This window comes from Ranitomeya imitator, chromosome 6 (assembly GCF_032444005.1).
Source record: "Ranitomeya imitator isolate aRanImi1 chromosome 6, aRanImi1.pri, whole genome shotgun sequence".
Taxonomy (NCBI): domain Eukaryota; kingdom Metazoa; phylum Chordata; class Amphibia; order Anura; family Dendrobatidae; genus Ranitomeya; species Ranitomeya imitator.
Genome location: NC_091287.1, coordinates 339,779,707 through 339,797,595, shown reverse-complemented (window position 1 = coordinate 339,797,595; position 17,889 = coordinate 339,779,707). Strand labels below are relative to the sequence as shown.

The window sequence follows — 17,889 nt, the reverse complement described above, 5'->3', positions numbered from 1 at the left end:
CCCACCCTGGCCCGAGCCCGAGAACGGGTGGTAGAGATTAATGGAGTGACTCAGCAACCGGGTGCTGAGACAGTTTTTCCCTGCTTGGTTATGCACCAGGAGTTGCTATACCGGCTGGATAAAATCCGAGATGAGGTGGTTGAACAGCTGCTGGTGCCCCAATCCTACCATCGGGTGGTGCTAGACATGGCTCACACCCACATACTGGGAGGGCACTCAGGGGCCAAATAGATGCAGGAGCGCATATTGCAGCTTTTTTTGGCCTGGGGTCCAGAGGTATTGTGACCCATGTCCAGAGTGCCAAATAACCTCACCCACTGGGAACTACCGAAGTCCATTGGTACCTCTGCCCATCATAGAGGTACCCTTTGAGCGGATAGCAATGGACATGATAGGACCTATCGAGAAGTCTGCCCATGGCCATCAACATATTTTGGTCAGAGTGGACTATGCCACCCAATACCCAGAGGCGTTACCTCTCCGCCACACGTCAGCAAAACTAATAACCCGTGAGCTATTTTCCATGTTTTGTCACCTTGGGCTACCAAAGGAGATCCTTACGGATCAATGGACTCCTTTTATGTCCAAGGTGACCAAGGAGCTATGCAATCTTCTCCGCATCAAACAGCTACGCACATCAGTATATCAATCACAAACCGACGGATTAGTAAAAAGGTTCAATAAGACCCTGAAAACCATGCTCAAAAAGGTGGTCACCAAGGATGAAAGGGTTTGGGACATGTTATTGCCCTATCTGATTTTCGCTATCCATGAGGTACCACAGGCGTCCACAGGTTTTTCTCCACTTGAACTGTTGCATGGCAGTCATCTGAGGGGACTGCTCAATGTAGCTAAGGAAGCATGGGAACAGGAGCCCACTCTGCATCAAAGCGTAATTGAGCACATGGCAAGCATGCAGGACCGGAATGCGGCAGTACAGACCATAGTAAAAGAGCATCTAATGGATGCCCAGGCTGCACAGAGACGCACATACAATAAAAGAGCCACGGTCAGGACCTTTAAAGAAGGGGACCAGGTGTTGGTACTAGTGCCCACCCCAGAGAATAAGCTCATGGCGAAGTAGCAAGTGCCTTATGAGATACGGGGGAAGGTGGGGGAAGTGAATTATAGTGTACCAACCCGGAAAAAGGAAACCTGAGCAACTGCACCATGTAAACCTGCTAAAAGCCTGGAAGGACCAGGAATGTTTGGTCATGGAGACGACTCCGGTCATACCACCGGGGAACCCACTGGCACCGGCAAAGGACACGGCCAGGGGTCAGGTTAAAATTAATAAAATTTATGAAGCGCTCACCAAACAGTAGCGATGGGAGGCTGGGGCTCTGGTACAACAGAATACGGATGTATTCTCAGAGCTGCCAGGGCAGACCTTGGTGATCCAGCATGACATAGTCACGGAGCCCGGGTAAGGGTATGGATGAAACTGTACCGGGTGCCAGAAGCCTGGAGGCAAGCCATCATAGCTGAAGTGAAACAAATGCTCCAGTTAGGAGTCATTGAAGAATTCCAGAGTGAGTGGGCTAGCCTCATTGTGCTGATTCCAGAGCCAGATGGGTCTTTACATTTTAGTAATGACTTTAGGAAATTGAATGAGGTATCTAAGTTTGACCTCTATCCAATTCCCCGGGTGGACGAGCTAATTGACAGACTGGAGGAGGCCCAGTATTTCACCACGCTCAATCGCACCAAAGGTTACTGGCAGGTCCTGCTAACGGCATTGGCAAAAGAAAAAAACGCTTTTATCACACCAGAGGGTCTCTATTAGTATGATGTCTTGCCTTTTGGGTTACATGGGGCTCCGGCCACATTCCAGAGGCTGATGGACAATGTGTTAGAGCCTCATCGGAAATACGCGTCGGCCTATTTAGATGACCTATTCATCTTTAGTACCAACTTGGATATCCACCTGCGCCAGGTACAAGCAGTGTTGGAGTCCTTCAGAATCGCGGGGTTAACAGCAAACCCAAAGAAATGTGCAATAGGACTCACTGAAGCCCGGTACTGGCTGAGTATCAAACAGGTGAGGGCATTCCTCGGCATCATTGGATACTACCATCAGTTATACCCAATTTTGCAGGGAAATCAGCACCCCTGATGGACCTATAAAAAGGTAAAAAGTCAGTTATGGTCCGGTGGAATCCTCAAGCGGAGGAAGCATTCCAGTCGGTGTTGTGTGGACAGCCGGTGCTCATCAGCCCCAAATTCAAGGAAACATTTATTGCGCACACAGATGCCTCAGAGGTAGGTCTGGGAAGCGTGCTGTTGCAGGAAGTGAACGGGGATTAGCATCCAGTCACCTACTTGAGCAGCAAACTGACTCCGGCGGGGAAAATTATAGCATAGTGGAGAAGGAGTGCTTGGTGATTAAGTGGGCCATGGAGTCCCTACACTAATATTTGCTCGGGTGTCAGTTTTGTGTTTAGTACCAGACCATTCACCCCTCGTCTGGATGAAAAACGCAAGGGATTGGAATTCTCAGGTCACCAGATGGTTCCTGTCCCTACTAAACTTCAGTTTTCAGTGGAACATTGAGCCAGGAAGTCGCAGGGAAATGCAGATGCCCTGTCACAGGCCCCCTGTATGGTGACAAATGTTCAACCCCACAAGTTTGAACACAGGAGGTATGTGAGGCAGTGACTGGTGTTATATGCGAGGGTCACTATGTGTCCCCCCAGGATGTGCAAAGAAGCATATGGAGGCTGTGGGAGTGCATTGCCCTCACAAGCATAGTTGTGATTGCAATGCAGAATAAAAGTGAGTGTTGGCTTTGGGCAAGGTATTTGTCCAAGGCAGGTTTAGGAAAACCTGTCATGAGCTTTTATTTTTGGGTTTTCCATGTGGCCCATGGTTACAGATTAAAGTTAAAGGCCCTGCAGTAAAGGGTTTGGGTGCGTCAGTTTTGGTATTGCAAGCAGGCAGAGCAGACAGCTCTGCAGAGCACTACTTCTGTGAGGCAACACAGGGCCAGGCGGAGCCAAAAAGCCTGGCACCCTCAGCGTACATTGCAGTGCCTTAGTCCTCGGCAACCGGTTACGGACTTTCTTTGTTTTCCCAGTTGCAATCCGGAGGATCCGTTTTACTTTCTGTTTGTGAGTACGCTGTACATTAAACGAGACTTTATTTTGAACTTTTGCCGGGTCAATGCCTTCTTACTGCACAGTGAGGACACCGCTGCACTACAATGTTAATACAAGATTTGTTTAAATTTGTAGTGGCAATAGCTTCCTTTACTTGTAGATTTACTTTAATGTTTGGGAGTGCCAACAATATTTTGGTCAATAATAGATTTCTGTATTAGAAAATAGTTTAAATTATGGCGTTAAATAGATAGGCATTTAGTATGAAAATTAATTTGTATTTCGTACCACCCCTTTAAATTTGAATGTGCAAGGAAACAAAGAGTTTATATTGAAAAAATGAGTTTTAGCTCAAAATCATTCAAGAAAAATAAAATCTCCCCAAATACAATAACCAATTTAACTTTTTAAAAAATGTGAAATTTTACAAGAGTTGTTTGCATCTGTTTTCAGAGCTGAATGTACTGCCTAAAAACCATCACTGCACACTCTTAATAGATGCTTGCGAGAATTTTATTATACAGATACAGATGCAGCAATAACACAATTCAGGTGCATGGATAGAGAAAATGGCGAGGCGACATAACATTTTGACCCTCACAGGGGCTTATTCATATAGTCGCTGTAGAAGAACATTGCATAGCAAGGCAAAAAAACGGCAAAAAATTGCAATCCCTTAAAGGAAAAGAGGTACAAGAAACAATATCAGGATCAATGTGACTGGATATGTTTAAATATAGGGGAATTTGCTCCAATTGACAGTGTCATAGATACTTGTTAGGGTGTATAGCCAGTCAAATTAATCCTGATATTGTTTCTTGTACCCCTTTCCCTTTAAGGGATTGCAAATTTTTGCCCTTTTTTTGTTTTGCCATACGATGTTATTTGATGGCTCCTATGACTTATTCCAGATCTTTAGGTGGCTTATTCCAGACCTATACAGGACTACAATTAAAGGGAACCTGTCACCCCGTTTTTTGAGATTGAGATATAAATACTGTTAAATAGGGCCTGCGCTGTGCGTTACTATAGTGTATGTAGTGTACCCTGATTCCCCATGTATGCCGAGAAATACATTACCAAAGTCGGCGTTTTCGCCTGTCAATCAGGCTGGTCTGGTCAGGTGGGCGTGTTCACAGCGTTCTTTTCTTCCCCAGGTTTCCGTTGGTGGCGTAGTGGTGTGCGCATGTCCAAGGTCCGGATTCCCTGTGCCCACATGAAGACACAGCGCGCGATCTGCGCTGTCATTCCTTTCATCGGTGCGGGCGGCCATCTTCCTGGGGCCGCGCGTGCGCAGATGTAGTGCTCTGCTGCACGGGGCTTCAGGAAAATGGCCGCGGGATGCCGCGCGTGCGCAGAAGAGATCGCGGCGGCCATTTTCCCAAAGCCGAGATGCAGGGGCCTGATCGTTGGTCGCTGTCACACATAACGATTTCGTTAACAATATCGTTGCTACGTCACAAAAAGCAACAATATCGTTAAATAAATCGTTATGTGTGACGGTACCTTTATTCTATGCAATATATGTGCAACAAAGTGCATTCAGGTGTGAAGAAGTGGGGAGTGGTCTTTGCTCATCTTGGTCGGGTAATTAAGAGTGAGCCATATGCATATTATCAAGGCAGAGTAAACAAAGTCATAAATAACATTGGGGGTATTGCAGGGGTCAGTTGGAAAGGTAGGAAAGTTCAGTGTGGAAAAGCTAGGTGAAGTACTTATATGATACACGGGGCAGACTGACCTTACGTTAGCACATTACATAGGCAAACCTCTTACAGTTCACATGACATAAGATGTACACAAGACATTACTCATTACTCAGATTACACATCACATTTTATACAGCGGCAAAGTCTTCAAGGGGGAGCAGGGCAATATGTCCATCTCCTTACATAATCATTAGCTTTGAGAATGTGTTTGCAACTATAAGGTGTGTTATACAGAGTCAGTGATGGTATATAGTTGCATATAGTTCTGAGATCTATTCCATTATTGTTCCAAGCCAGAATACGGAAAGAACCACTCATTAAATTAACACATGAAGTCAATCAGGAAAATTACTAGAACATTGAAACATCAATTGCTATGATGAAAATGATGCTCATAAGAAGTTCCAAGGGAAAGGAATACGAAGAATTATTTCTGATGCTGAGACGTTGGCCCTTATGATCCAATTGCTAAAAATAAGCCACTTCTTAGGACTAGAAACAAGAAGAGACATGTTTAGGCCAAGCAACACAAGGAATGGACACTGAATCAGTGTAAATCTCTATGGTGGTCTAATGAGTCAAAAATTTAGATTTTTGGTACCACCATATTTTTATGATAAGCACAAAAGGTGATTGGATCGTTTCTACAATTGTGGTGCCCACAGTGAAGCATGGAGGGTGAAGTGTTATGGTGTAGGGGTGCTTTGCTGGTGATACTGTAAAGGTACCTTCACACTCAGCAACTTTATAACGAGAATGACAACGATCCGTGACGTTGCAGCGTCCTGGATAGCGATCTCGTTGTGTTTGACACGCAGCAGCGATCTGGATCCCGCTGTGATATCACTGGTCAGAGCTAGGAGTCCAGAACTTTATTTGGTCGTCAGGTCGGCGTGTATCGTCGTGTTTGACAGCAAAAGCAACGATGCCAGCAATGTTTTGCATGGAGCTAACAGCCAGCTACAACGATAAGTGAGTCGCCGTTACGTCACTGCATCGTTCTGGAGCTGCTGTGTTTGACGTCTCAACAGCGACCTAAACAGCGACGCTGCAGCGATCGGCTCGTTGTCTATATCGCTGCAGCGTCGCTGAGTGTGACGGTACCTTTAGTGATTTTTTCCAAAGTCAATGCATATTTACTAATTATGGCTACCACAGAATTCTGCACCATGATGTCGTTGCAAGAGGTTTGCAATGCACTTAGTTAAATCATCTTTGGTGTTGCACAAGGACAGTGATCCAAAACACACTTGTATGTTATGTAAGAGCTATATTAATAAACCAAAAACAATAGAAACGGAGCATAAAAATATTGTTATCGACCATAAAGAGCAAAAAAAATGCCCCTAAAGTATAACTTTTATTTTATTAGGTAAAAAATGACCTAATTAAGGGTCAGGAGACAGGTTAATCTTAACAATATAAACTTAACTCTAAAAAGGATAGAGGCATAACAAGTGAGGGGGTGCGCTCTCCCTACCTCACCACGGAGGTTGGCACCCTAAGTTCGACATGGTGCCCCCACTCGACGACGGCTCTCCCTTAAGACTCCAAGGATGACTAACAAAGAAATACCACCACCAACACCAGTATAATTAAAGTGCTAATGTGTTTTAATAGTGCTTAAATAACACCTGCATAGGTATATACCAATATTTTCATATACCAGTTTTTTCTTTTTTTCAGGATTCCTATTTAGATGAATCCTGATACCTTATAACTAAGGTGCAGCTGTGAGCAGAGATATAGAATAATCTTATAACAATAAGTTTGCTAATTGTGCCATATCATATATCAATAATACATCCAATACCTCTTGCCAGGAGGCAAAAAATACACTGTTTCTGGTAAATTAAATAATCCGGTTACCAGATAACATCAGTCACAGTATACCCACAAATATAGAAGCACAATCATGTTCACAGATGCTTAATAAGTCATAGATTCCCCAGTTATATACCACATTTAAAAAAAAATAATGCAGGGATATGTTTTATCCATAATTAGATCGTGGTCATAGAAAAAGTATTAGTACAGATAGTACTTATCGGTTTGTTGCCCATCCCATCTGTACTAATACTTTTTCTATGACCACGATCTAATTATGGATCAAACATATCCCTGCATTATTTTTTTTTTAAATGTGGTATATAACTGGGGAATCTATGACTTATTAAGCATCTGTGAACATGATTGTGCTTCTATATTTAGTAGCGACCACCAATCGGAGCGGAGGGGTGCGGAAAAGGCAACGCAAATGCACGCCTATGTGTCGGTGTCTGAGTCGTCAACGAGGTCGTTGGTAAGGTGTCAAACACAGCGATGTGTGCTACCCAGCGGGACCTCAACGATCAAAAAAAGGTCCAGGCCATTCCGACACGACCAGCGATCTCACAGCAGGGGCCTGGTCGCTGCTACGTGTCACACATAGCGAGATCGCTACTGAGGTCGCTGTTGCGTCACAAAACTTGTGACTCAGCAGCGATCTCGCTAGCGACCTCGCTTAGTGTGTAGGTACCTTAAGTAATTTTGAGATATCTTGGTCTGTCTATGCTATACAAACTGAAATCTTATACATGCATGATCTAATAGAAATTTCCACTATAAGTTACAACAGATCATAGCTCAATGGTAAACTATGAATTGGTTCTGAAAGCCCCAAAATGTCAATCTCAAATAATGAAAAAGTGTTTCATCAAACGTTGCATGAAGCAATATAACCAGCTAATACAAGAAACTTTGTAATACATCTCTCCTTATAGGCCACTTACAGTTTGGAAACTAGCGTTCATAGGCTGGTAACCACCTATCGAAAATGCTAGGGTGCAAGGATTTTTAAACAAGCATACAAATCATATTATTGACAGCACCTCACCCCGTATAAACCAATAACTTGGTATTCTATGCTCAAAAAAAAATTGTATTAATGATCATTCCATGTTCATATAATTGCAGTCAGACAAGTAAACGACCTCCAATCAGCGGTCATTTAATAGCCAGCAGTGTAATTGAGCTCTCAATGTACTTTGCTCACATGTATTGACACTTCGTAATTGATAAGTAAGGACATATGTAATTGAAGAAGTGCTGAGAATGATCTTTTTTTTCACATAAATCGAATACTTAGTTATTGTTTATTCAGTGCTACCTATTTGTATGTTGATTGGGTTCTGACAAAATTAGCCATAACAAAAGAACATAGGCACCTAGAGAAAATCAAAAACAATCTGAATAGCAGTTTCACACCAATAAATACAGTAAAAATTCTCCAGGAGACCTTCTCTTTGAGAAATACCATTCATTGTCTACTCCTGTAAAATAGTGACCAATAATCTGTCCTCATAGATTACCTATCTAACACACGCCTGCATGGAGTTGAAACTTGGAGAAACGTATATGGTCTTTGATCCCTGGCTGACTGGTCCAGCCTTTGCTCGTGGATGGTGGTTACTTCATGAGCCTCCTTCCGACTGGTTGGAGAGATTGTGCCGGGCTGATCTAATTTACATAAGTCACATGCACTCTGATCATCTAAGGTATGTATCTATGTTCAGATCTGAATGGTTCTCATGAAATTTGCACAATTTGAAAATTATACCATTATGATATTCACATTTATTACAGTCTTTTCTATCTGCTATGTAGTAAGAAAAGAGCAGTAAAAGGGTGTGTACAAATATTTTCTTCGGAAATAAATTGCACCATTATAATTAATATTAAAATATTAACTTTATTACATAGTTATAACCAATGATGTGTGCTATACCCAGACTTTGATCCCTGTACACTTCTCATTTAACCTAGTGGTAATTTGTGGGCTCAGTGCTCGATGATGCAAAGTGGTAGCATCCAATTCAGATAATGAATTTTCTAAAGCCTGGTAATAATAGTCTAATACCAACCAAGACTTGACTGTCATTTTCTATACCTGGTTGTGTAAGGAGATGGACATACTGCCCACATTCCCCCTTGATGACACGTGTATTGTTATGATATGTAATGTGCATTGTGGCATGTATTATTTGTCATAGTTTTGAAGTTTGACCGACAGTAGGGAGAGTTAGGGTTAATGATTGGGACAAGCCCAGAGTGGGAAGGGCTAAGGTGCAGGGACAAACAGTTTCCTGTCGGGAAGTCAGCTGGGGCCCAGCGTGCATCAGAAGCAGACCTATGGTCTGAATAGTGACCAGAGCCACATTACATGGGTGTCCTCAATGTGAGTGTAGCCGAGACAGTGAATTACGAGATGCGGAGTAGAGGAAGGAAAGTGATTGAAGAACAGAGAGATTTACTGGAGACGGATCCTGGGACAGCTCGCCTAGCAGTACAGCCCCAAATTTACAACTCAGAAAGGTAACGTGCCAGTACAGAACAGGGAGCGTGAAATGAAGAGAGTGCCCAGGGTGGGACTCCCATGGTGTCAGTCAGCAGAAAGACCGGGCAAAGGCCATAGTCTCAAGCTTATTTCCCTAATGGAAAAACAGGCGGAACGCCGGTTTTAGTATAGGACTCTCACTTACTGGACTGTAGCACTGAGCTGGGTTGTGGTGAAAACTGAGGAACGTGAGGCAGAAACAAGTGAACTTGGAAGAAGTAGAGAGGAGGTGCTCCATATTTTATACGTTTGTGAACTTATGCACCCACTATCTATTGTACATAGTTCCCACCAATTTAATGTTAAGTAAAAGTTAAGTAAAAGGTTAATATTTCCATTAGCAGAATGCTCAGATGTTTTTGACCCATTGCAAAGTCCTAAAAGTATGGCTTGAGGGCAGATCTTATTCATGTAGGTTTTATTATATCAATTTAGATTTACTCACTATCCGCCTTTTCTGTTGCCAGTTACCCAACACTTAAGAAACTTTCTGAAAGAAGACCAGATGTTCCAATATTTGTCGGGAAAACCGAACGTCCAGTCTTTTGGTATCTCGACAAGAGTGGCATTGCTCTAACAAACGTCAATGTTGTTCCCTTTGGAGTATGGCAACAGGTCGGCCAGATCATTTCTTTTACATAATAATTGTCAGTGTCAGTCTGGGTTCACAGTTATAGTCACAATAGATTTTAGTACATACATAAACTGTTCATAAACTTTTCTTACATAAAATGTGTCTGATATATAGTATATTGGCCAGAAATCAGCATGTCCACGTTTATATTCCTTTACTTAATCTTATTACTTATGCAGTATCAGGCAGTATTATAATAAAGAATGTGGACCGTAAGGGGAATCTGTTGCACGTTGTTGCTATGTAATCTGAGAGCAGCAAGATGTAGGGGCTAAGACCATGATTCCAGCTATGTGTTGTTTGCTGGTCTTTTTTTCTTGCAGATCTTGTAGTGCTCAAATACTGAGCCCTGTATAATGTCGCCCACACCACTGATTGGCAGTTTTCTGTGTACATTGTGCATTGACAGAAATCAGCAGCAGGGGGGTGGGATTACACAGAACAGTTGATTTGGAGATATGCAACACTTAATCATGTAATGATAATCTCCTGCTGATAAAACACCGATTTTATTGAAACAGCAATACATAGCCTAATAATTGACACATCCCTGGAGTCAGGCTCTTAGCCCCTACATCGTGCTGCTCTCAAATTACATAGCATACATCTGCTGACAGATTCATTTTTAAAAGGTTACTAGATAGGCCCTTGAGGAAAAACATATGACACTTTCAGATCTACAGTACTCTTATTTTTATTTGCTTCAGGTCAATGAACATCTTCGATTTATGATTCTGATGGACGGAGTTCACCCTGAAATGGACACCTGCATCATAGTGGACTACAAAGGTAAAGAATTACTACTGATCATTTAGAAACACTTGGCCAAAACGCAGGTTTGACTTATATAAGTCTGAAATAGGCAGGAAGTTCCCCAAGGGTGACCATTTTGTGAATATTTTTGACACTTTTCTAACAAGGTCCAATAGTTTACACCCTAAACCAAATCCATCATTGATTGCCCTGCTAATGACTCAGACAATCGATATTAGAGCTGCTCTCATTTTAACCCTATTGTTCTAATAGTAAATGAACAAATATCCTGCAAACAAAAAAAGATGAATTTTCAGCGTTACTGCTGTGTTTGATGTTAATAATAAATAACTTTTTAACTTGCAGGCCATAAAATACTTAATACAGTAGACTGCACTAGGCCCAATGGGAATAAACTCCCCATGGACGTTGCTGTAATGATGAGTGACTTTGCAGGAGGGGCGTCAGGATTTCCAATGACATTCAGCGGTGGAAAGTTTACAGGTAAAATAGAAAGATATATAAACAACTTTATAGAATATCTGTATTCACAATGCTTTCAGATATTTAGGAGGAGTTTAATCCAGTGACGAAAGCACTATAATAAGGTTATAACAATGTGTGAAACCAGTTATGGTGTGATGGAAGAAAAAGTTAAAGTAAAAAATAAAAACCACATGCTAAACCATTCAGCCACAGACAATGTTTCAGAACAAAAAACTGTAAGAACGTTTTCTATTGGAAAATGTGCATGGAAATCTGTGATCATGGGTTTTGGTATTCATATTTCCTCTAGGAATTCATTCAACGTAAAATACATTTATGTATGTTGGTGCAACGTGAAAAAATGTGGAAAAGTTCAAGGGTTATGAATAGTGTTGAGCATTCCGATACCGCAAGTATCGGGTATCGGCCGATACTTGCGGTATCGGAATTCCAATACCGAGATCCGATACTTTTGTGGTATCGGGTATCGGTATCGGATACATAGAGATGTGTAAAATAAAGAATTAAAATAAAAAATATTGATATATTTACCTCTCCGGCGGCCCCTGCACTCAGCGCGGGTAACCGGCAGGCTTCGTTGTTCAAAATCAGCGCTTTTAGGACCTGAGAATCACGTCCCGGCTTCTGATTGGTCGCGGGCCGCCCATGTGACCGCCACGCGACCAATCACAAGCCGCGACGTCACCGCAAGCTATTAACGCGCTCATTTTTAAAAATGAGCGCGTTAATGACTTTCAAAGACGTAGCGGCTTGTGATTGGTCGCGTGGCCGCGACCAATCACAAGCCGCGACGTCACCGCAAGCTATTAACGCGCTCATTTTTAAAAATGAGCGCGTTAATGACTTTCAAAGACGTAGCGGCTTGTGATTGGTCGCGTGGCCGCGACCAATCACAAGCCGCGACGTCACCGCAAGCTATTAACGCGCTCATTTTTAAAAATGAGCGCGTTAATGGCTTTCAAAGACGTAGCGGCTTGTGATTGGTCGCGGCCACGCGACCAATCACAAGCCGCTACGTCTTTGAAAGTCATTAACGCGCTCATTTTTAAAAAATGAGCGCGTTAAGGACCTGCGAATGACGTCACGGCTTGTGATTGGTCGCGTGGCGGTCACATGGGCGGCCCGCGACCAATCAGAAGCCGGGACGTGATTCTCAGGTCCTAAAAGCGCTGATTTTGAACAAAGAAGCCTGCCGGTTACCCGCTCTGAGTTCAGGGGCCGCCGGAGAGGTAAATATATCAATATTTTTTATTTTAATTCTTTATTTTACACATCCCTATGGATCCCAGGGCCTGAAGGAGAGTTTCCTCTCCTTCAGACCCTGGGAACCATGAGAATACCTTCCGATACTTGATGTCCCATTGACTTGTATTGGTATCGGATATCGGTATCGGCGATATCCGATATTTTTCGGGTATCGGCCGATACTATCCGATACCGATGCTTTCAAGTATCGGACGGTATCGCTCAACACTAGTTATGAATATTTTTTCAAGTCACTGTATCTTGTCAGGACTAGTGATGAGCGAGTATACTCGTTGCTCAAGTGAACTCCGAGTATTTATGACTGCTCGGAGATTTAGTTTTCATTGCGGCAGCTGAATGATCTACAGCTATTAGCCAGTCTGATTACATGTGGGGATTCCCTAGCAACCAGGCAACCCCCACATGTGCTCAGGCTCGCTAGTAGCTGTAAATAATTCAGCTGCTGCGATGAAAACTAAATCTCCAGACAGTCATATTGAGCACCCTACCAAGGCAGCAGGGTACTCGGTACCGGGTCCGGTCGCTCTTAACCCCTTCATGACCCAGCCTATTTTGACCTTAAAGACCTGGCCGTTTTTTGCAATTCTGACCAGTGTCCCTTTATGAGGTAATAACTCAGGAACGCTTCAATGGATCCTAGCGGTTCTGAGATTGTTTTTTCATGACATATTGGGCTTCATGTTAGTGGTAAATTTAGGTCAATAAATTCTGTGTTTATTTGTGATAAAAACGGAAATTTGGCGAAAATTTCGAAAATTTCGCAATTTTCACATTTTGAATTTTTATTCTGTTAAACCAGAGAGTTATGTGACACAAAATAGTTAATAAATAACACTTCCCACATGTATACTTTACATCAGCACAATTTTGGAAACAAAATTTTTTTTTGCTAGGAAGTTAAAGGGTTAAAATTTGACCAGCGATTTCTCATTTTTACAACGAAATTTACAAAACCATTTTTTTAGGGACCACCTCACATTTGAAGTCAGATTGAGGGGTCTATATGGCTGAAAATACCCAAAGGTGACACCATTCTAAAAACTGCACCCCTCAAGGTGCACAAAACCACATTCAAGAAGTTTATTAACCCTTCAGGTGCTTCACAGCAGCAGAAGCAACATGGAAGGAAAAAATGAACATTTAACTTTTTAGTCACAAAAATGATTTTTCAGCAACAATTTTTTTATTTTCCCAATGGTAAAAGGAGAAACTGAACCACGAAAGTTGTTGTCCAATTTGTCCTGAGTACGCTGATACCTCATATGTGGGGGTAAACCACTGTTTGGGCGCACGGCAGGGCTTGGAAGGGAAGGAGCGCCATTTGACTTTTTGAATGAAAAATTGGCTGCACTCATTAGCGGACACCATGTCACATTTGGAGAGCCCCCGTGTGCCTAAAAATTGGAGCTCCCCCACAAGTGACCCCATTTTGGAAACTAGGCGCCCCAAGGAACTTATCTAGATGCATAGTGAGCACTTTAAACCCCCACGTGCTTCACAAATTGATCCGTAAAAATGAAAAAGTACTTTTTTTTCACAAAAAAATTCTTTTAGCCTCAATTTTTTCATTTTCACATGGGCAACAGGATAAAATGGATCCTAAAATTTGTTGGGCAATTTCTCCTGAGTACACCGATACCTCACATGTGGGGGTAAACCACTGTTTGGGCACATGGTAAGGCTCGGAAGGGAAGGAGCACCATTTGACTTTTTGAATGAAAAATTATCTCCATCGTTAGCGGACACCATGTCGCGTTTGGAGAGACCCTGTGTGCCTAAACATTGGAGCTCCCCCACAAGTGACCCCATTTTGGAAACTGGACCCCCCAAGGAACTTATCTAGATGCCTAGTGAGCACTTTAAACCCTCAGGTGCTTCACAAATTGATCTGTAAAAATGAAAAAGTACTTTTGTTTTCACAAAAAATTTCTTTTCGCCTCAATTTTTTCATTTTCACATGAGCAATAGGATAAAATGGATCCTAAAATTAGTTGGGCAATTGCTCCCGAGTACGCCGATACCTCATATGTGGGGGTAAACCACTGTTTGGGCGCACGGCAGGGCTCGGAGGGGAAGGCGCGCCATTTGGCTTTTTAAATGGAAAAATAGCTCCAATCATTAGCGGACACCATGTCGCGTTTGGAGAGCCCCTGTGTGCCTAAACATTGGGGATCCCCCACAAATGACCCCATTTTGGAAACTAAGGAACTAATCTAGATGTGTGGTGAGCACTTTGAACCCTCAAGTGCTTCACAGAAGTTAATAACGCAGAGCCATGAAAATAAAAAAAACATTTCTTTTCTCAAAAATGATTTTTTAGCCCGCAATTTTTTATTTTCCAAAGGGTAACAGGAGAAATTTGACCCCAATATTTGTTGTCCAGTTTCTCCTGAGTACGGTGATACCCCATATGTGGGGGTAAACTACTGTTTGGGCACATGCCGGGGCTCGGAAGTGAAGTAGAATATTACAGTATTTCTGCTCTTTCTTTGGAACTTCAATACAAACTGCTTGTTTATTGTTAATGGAAACATTGTTTCTGCGAAACTGTGCAGACATTAAAGGGGTGGTCCGGTCAAAACGATAAGTCTGCAATCACTGTGTTTGACTGCAAACCTATGAATGTCATTGGTTTCAGACCGGGGAACGGAGAGTATGTATGAGTTATATATTCCCTGGCCAGTGGGTGCTGCCTTGCTCTCCATACACTTTTATAAAACGAGGCAGCGAGCACTGGCCAGGGGTTGTATAACTGATATATACCCTCCTTTCCCCGGTCTGAAAATGGCAAATCCCCACAGGGCACAGTGCATGCGCTGGGGGGGATTCATAAGTCTGCAGTCATACAGAGTGAATACAGACTTGGTTTTGACCGGACAACCCCGTTAACATTGAACAAGCAATTTGTAATGAATTTCTACAACCACTATGAGTTTTATAAGGCAGCTGATTAGTCACCATGTGAAACCTCAGCCTCAGGCCATGTTCACACGTTCAGTATATGGTTAGTATTATACATCAGGAGTGGGTGACAAATACAGAAGTGGTGACATGTTTCTATTATAAATTTCCTCTGATTGTTCCACTCCTGGTTTCGGCTTCCCCTGAACTGAAATAATCTGTTATGTCTACAATTACGTCCATATATATTTAAACAGAGACAACATTTTTCTAATTTGGTTATAGACATTACCACAATGAATTTTAAACAAAACAATTCAGATGCAGTAGAAGTTCAGACTTTCAGCTTTCATTTGAGGATATCCACATTAAAATTGGATGAAGGATTTAGGAGTTTCAGCTCCTTAACATGTGCCACCCTGTTTTTAAAGGGACCAAAAGTAATTGGACAGATTACATAATTTTAAATAAAATTTTCATTTTTAGCACTTGGTTGAAAACCCTTTATTGGCACTGACTGCCTGAAGTCTTGAACTCATGGACATCACCAGACGCTGTGTTTCCTCCTTTTTGATGCTCTGCCAGGCCTTCACTGCGGTGGTTTTCTGTTGCTGTTTGTTTGTGGGCCTGTTGTGAATTCTGTGGCAGAGCTCCCTCCTGTGGTCACAAGTGGTACTTCGGCTGATTCTCTCTGTGAGCTTCCGTTGGTGGAGGAGAGTGGTACTGCGGCTTCTGAGTTTCCTTCCTCAGGTGATGTGGTGAAGTCGTTAGGTGCTGCTCTATTTAACTCCACCTAGTGCTTTGATCCTGGCCTCCAGTCAATGTTCTAGTATTGGACCTGTTTCCTCCTGGATCGTTCCTGTGGCCTGCTGCTCTGCATAGCTAAGTTCCGCTTTGCTTTTTTGTTTGCTGTTTTTTCTGTCCAGCTTGTCTATTTGTTTTTTCTTGCTTGCTGGTAGCTCTGGGACACAGAGGGTGTACCTCCGTGCCGTTAGTTCGGTACGGAGGGTCTTTTTGCCCCCTTTGCGTGGTTTTTGTAGGGTTTTGTGTTGACCGCAAAGTTACCTTTCCTATCCTCGCTCTGTTCAGAAAGTCGGGCCTCACTTTGCTAAATCTATTTCATCTCTACGTTTGTCTTTTCATCTTAACTCACAGTCATTATATGTGGGGGCTGCCTTTTCCTTTGGGGTATTTCTCTGAGGCAAGGTAGGCTTATTTTCTATCTTCAGGCTAGCTAGTTTCTCAGGCTGTGCCGAGTTGCATAGGGAGCGTTAGGCGCAATCCACGGCTGCCTCTAGTGTGGTTGGAGAGGATTAGGGATTGCGGTCAGCAGAGTTTCCACGTCTCAGAGCTCGTTCTATGTTTTTGGGTTATTGTCAGGTCACTGTATGTGCTCTGACCTCTATGTCCATTGTGGTACTGAATTACCTTATCATAACAGTACTGGAGGCCCAAAGTACTAATGATTCTCAATAGAGGGAAAAAAGAAGTTCTGAGACCATTTTTTTTTCTCTGCACTGTGTTTTGCCTTTTTTTCCCCTAGACATTTGGGTGGTTCAGGACACCGGTGTAGCGATGGACATTAAAGGTCTGTCTTCATGTGTGGATCAGCTCACGGCAAGAGTACAAAATATTCAAGACTTTGTGGTTCAGAATTCTATGTTAGAACCGAGAATTCCTATTCCTGATTTGTTTTTTGGAGATAGAACTAAATTTCTGAGTTTCAAAAATAATTGTAAACTATTTCTGGCTTTGAAACCTCGCTCCTCTGGTGACCCAGTTCAACAAGTTAGGATCATTATTTCTTTTTTACGTGGCGACCCTCAGGACTGGGCATTTTATCTTGCGTCAGGAGATCCTGCATTAAGTAATATCGATGCATTTTTCCTGGCGCTCGGATTGCTGTACGATGAACCTAATTCAGTGGATCAGGCAGAGAAAAATTTGCTGGCTCTGTGTCAGGGTCAGGATGAGATAGAGGTATATTGTCAGAAATTTAGAAAGTGGTCCGTACTCACTCAATGGAATGAAGGTGCGCTCGCAGCTATTTTCAGAAAGGGTCTCTCTGAAGCCTTAAGGATGTCATGGTGGGATTTCCTATGCCTGCTGGTCTGAATGAGTCTATGTCTTTGGCCATTCAGATCGGTCGACGCTTGCGTGAGCGTAAATCTGTGCACCAGTTGGCGGTATTACCTGAGCTTAAACCTGAGCCTATGCAGTGCGATAGGACTTTGACCAGAGTTGAACGGCAAGAACACAGACGTCTGAATGGGCTGTGTTTCTACTGTGGTGATTCCACTCATGCTATCTCTGATTGTCCTAAGCGCACTAAGCGGTTCGCTAGGTCTGCCACCATTGGTACGGTACAGTCAAAATTTCTTCTGTCCGTTACCTTGATCTGCTCTTTGTCATCGTATTCTGTCATGGCATTTGTGGATTCAGGCGCTGCCCTGAATTTGATGGACTTGGAGTATGCTAGGCGTTGTGGGTTTTTCTTGGAGCCCTTGCAGTGTCCTATTCCATTGAGAGGAATTGATGATACGCCTTTGGCCAAGAATAAGCCTCAGTACTGGACCCAGCTGACCATGTGCATGGCTCCTGCACATCAGGAGGTTATTCGCTTTCTGGTGTTGCATAATCTGCATG

General features: G+C 42.8%; 1 protein-coding gene across 1 annotated transcript in view; it reads left to right on the top strand.

The window, feature by feature from the left end:
• The window catches only part of LOC138642625 (cytidine monophosphate-N-acetylneuraminic acid hydroxylase-like), a 399,876-nt gene that overhangs the window by 238,704 nt on the left and 143,283 nt on the right, over window positions 1-17,889 (top strand). Inside the window, exons 5-8 of the mRNA XM_069730894.1 lie at window positions 8,153-8,343; window positions 9,650-9,797; window positions 10,524-10,605; window positions 10,936-11,073. Of these exons, the coding sequence (XP_069586995.1) occupies window positions 8,153-8,343; window positions 9,650-9,797; window positions 10,524-10,605; window positions 10,936-11,073 (559 nt within the window). The remainder of the gene's footprint in view (window positions 1-8,152; window positions 8,344-9,649; window positions 9,798-10,523; window positions 10,606-10,935; window positions 11,074-17,889) is intronic.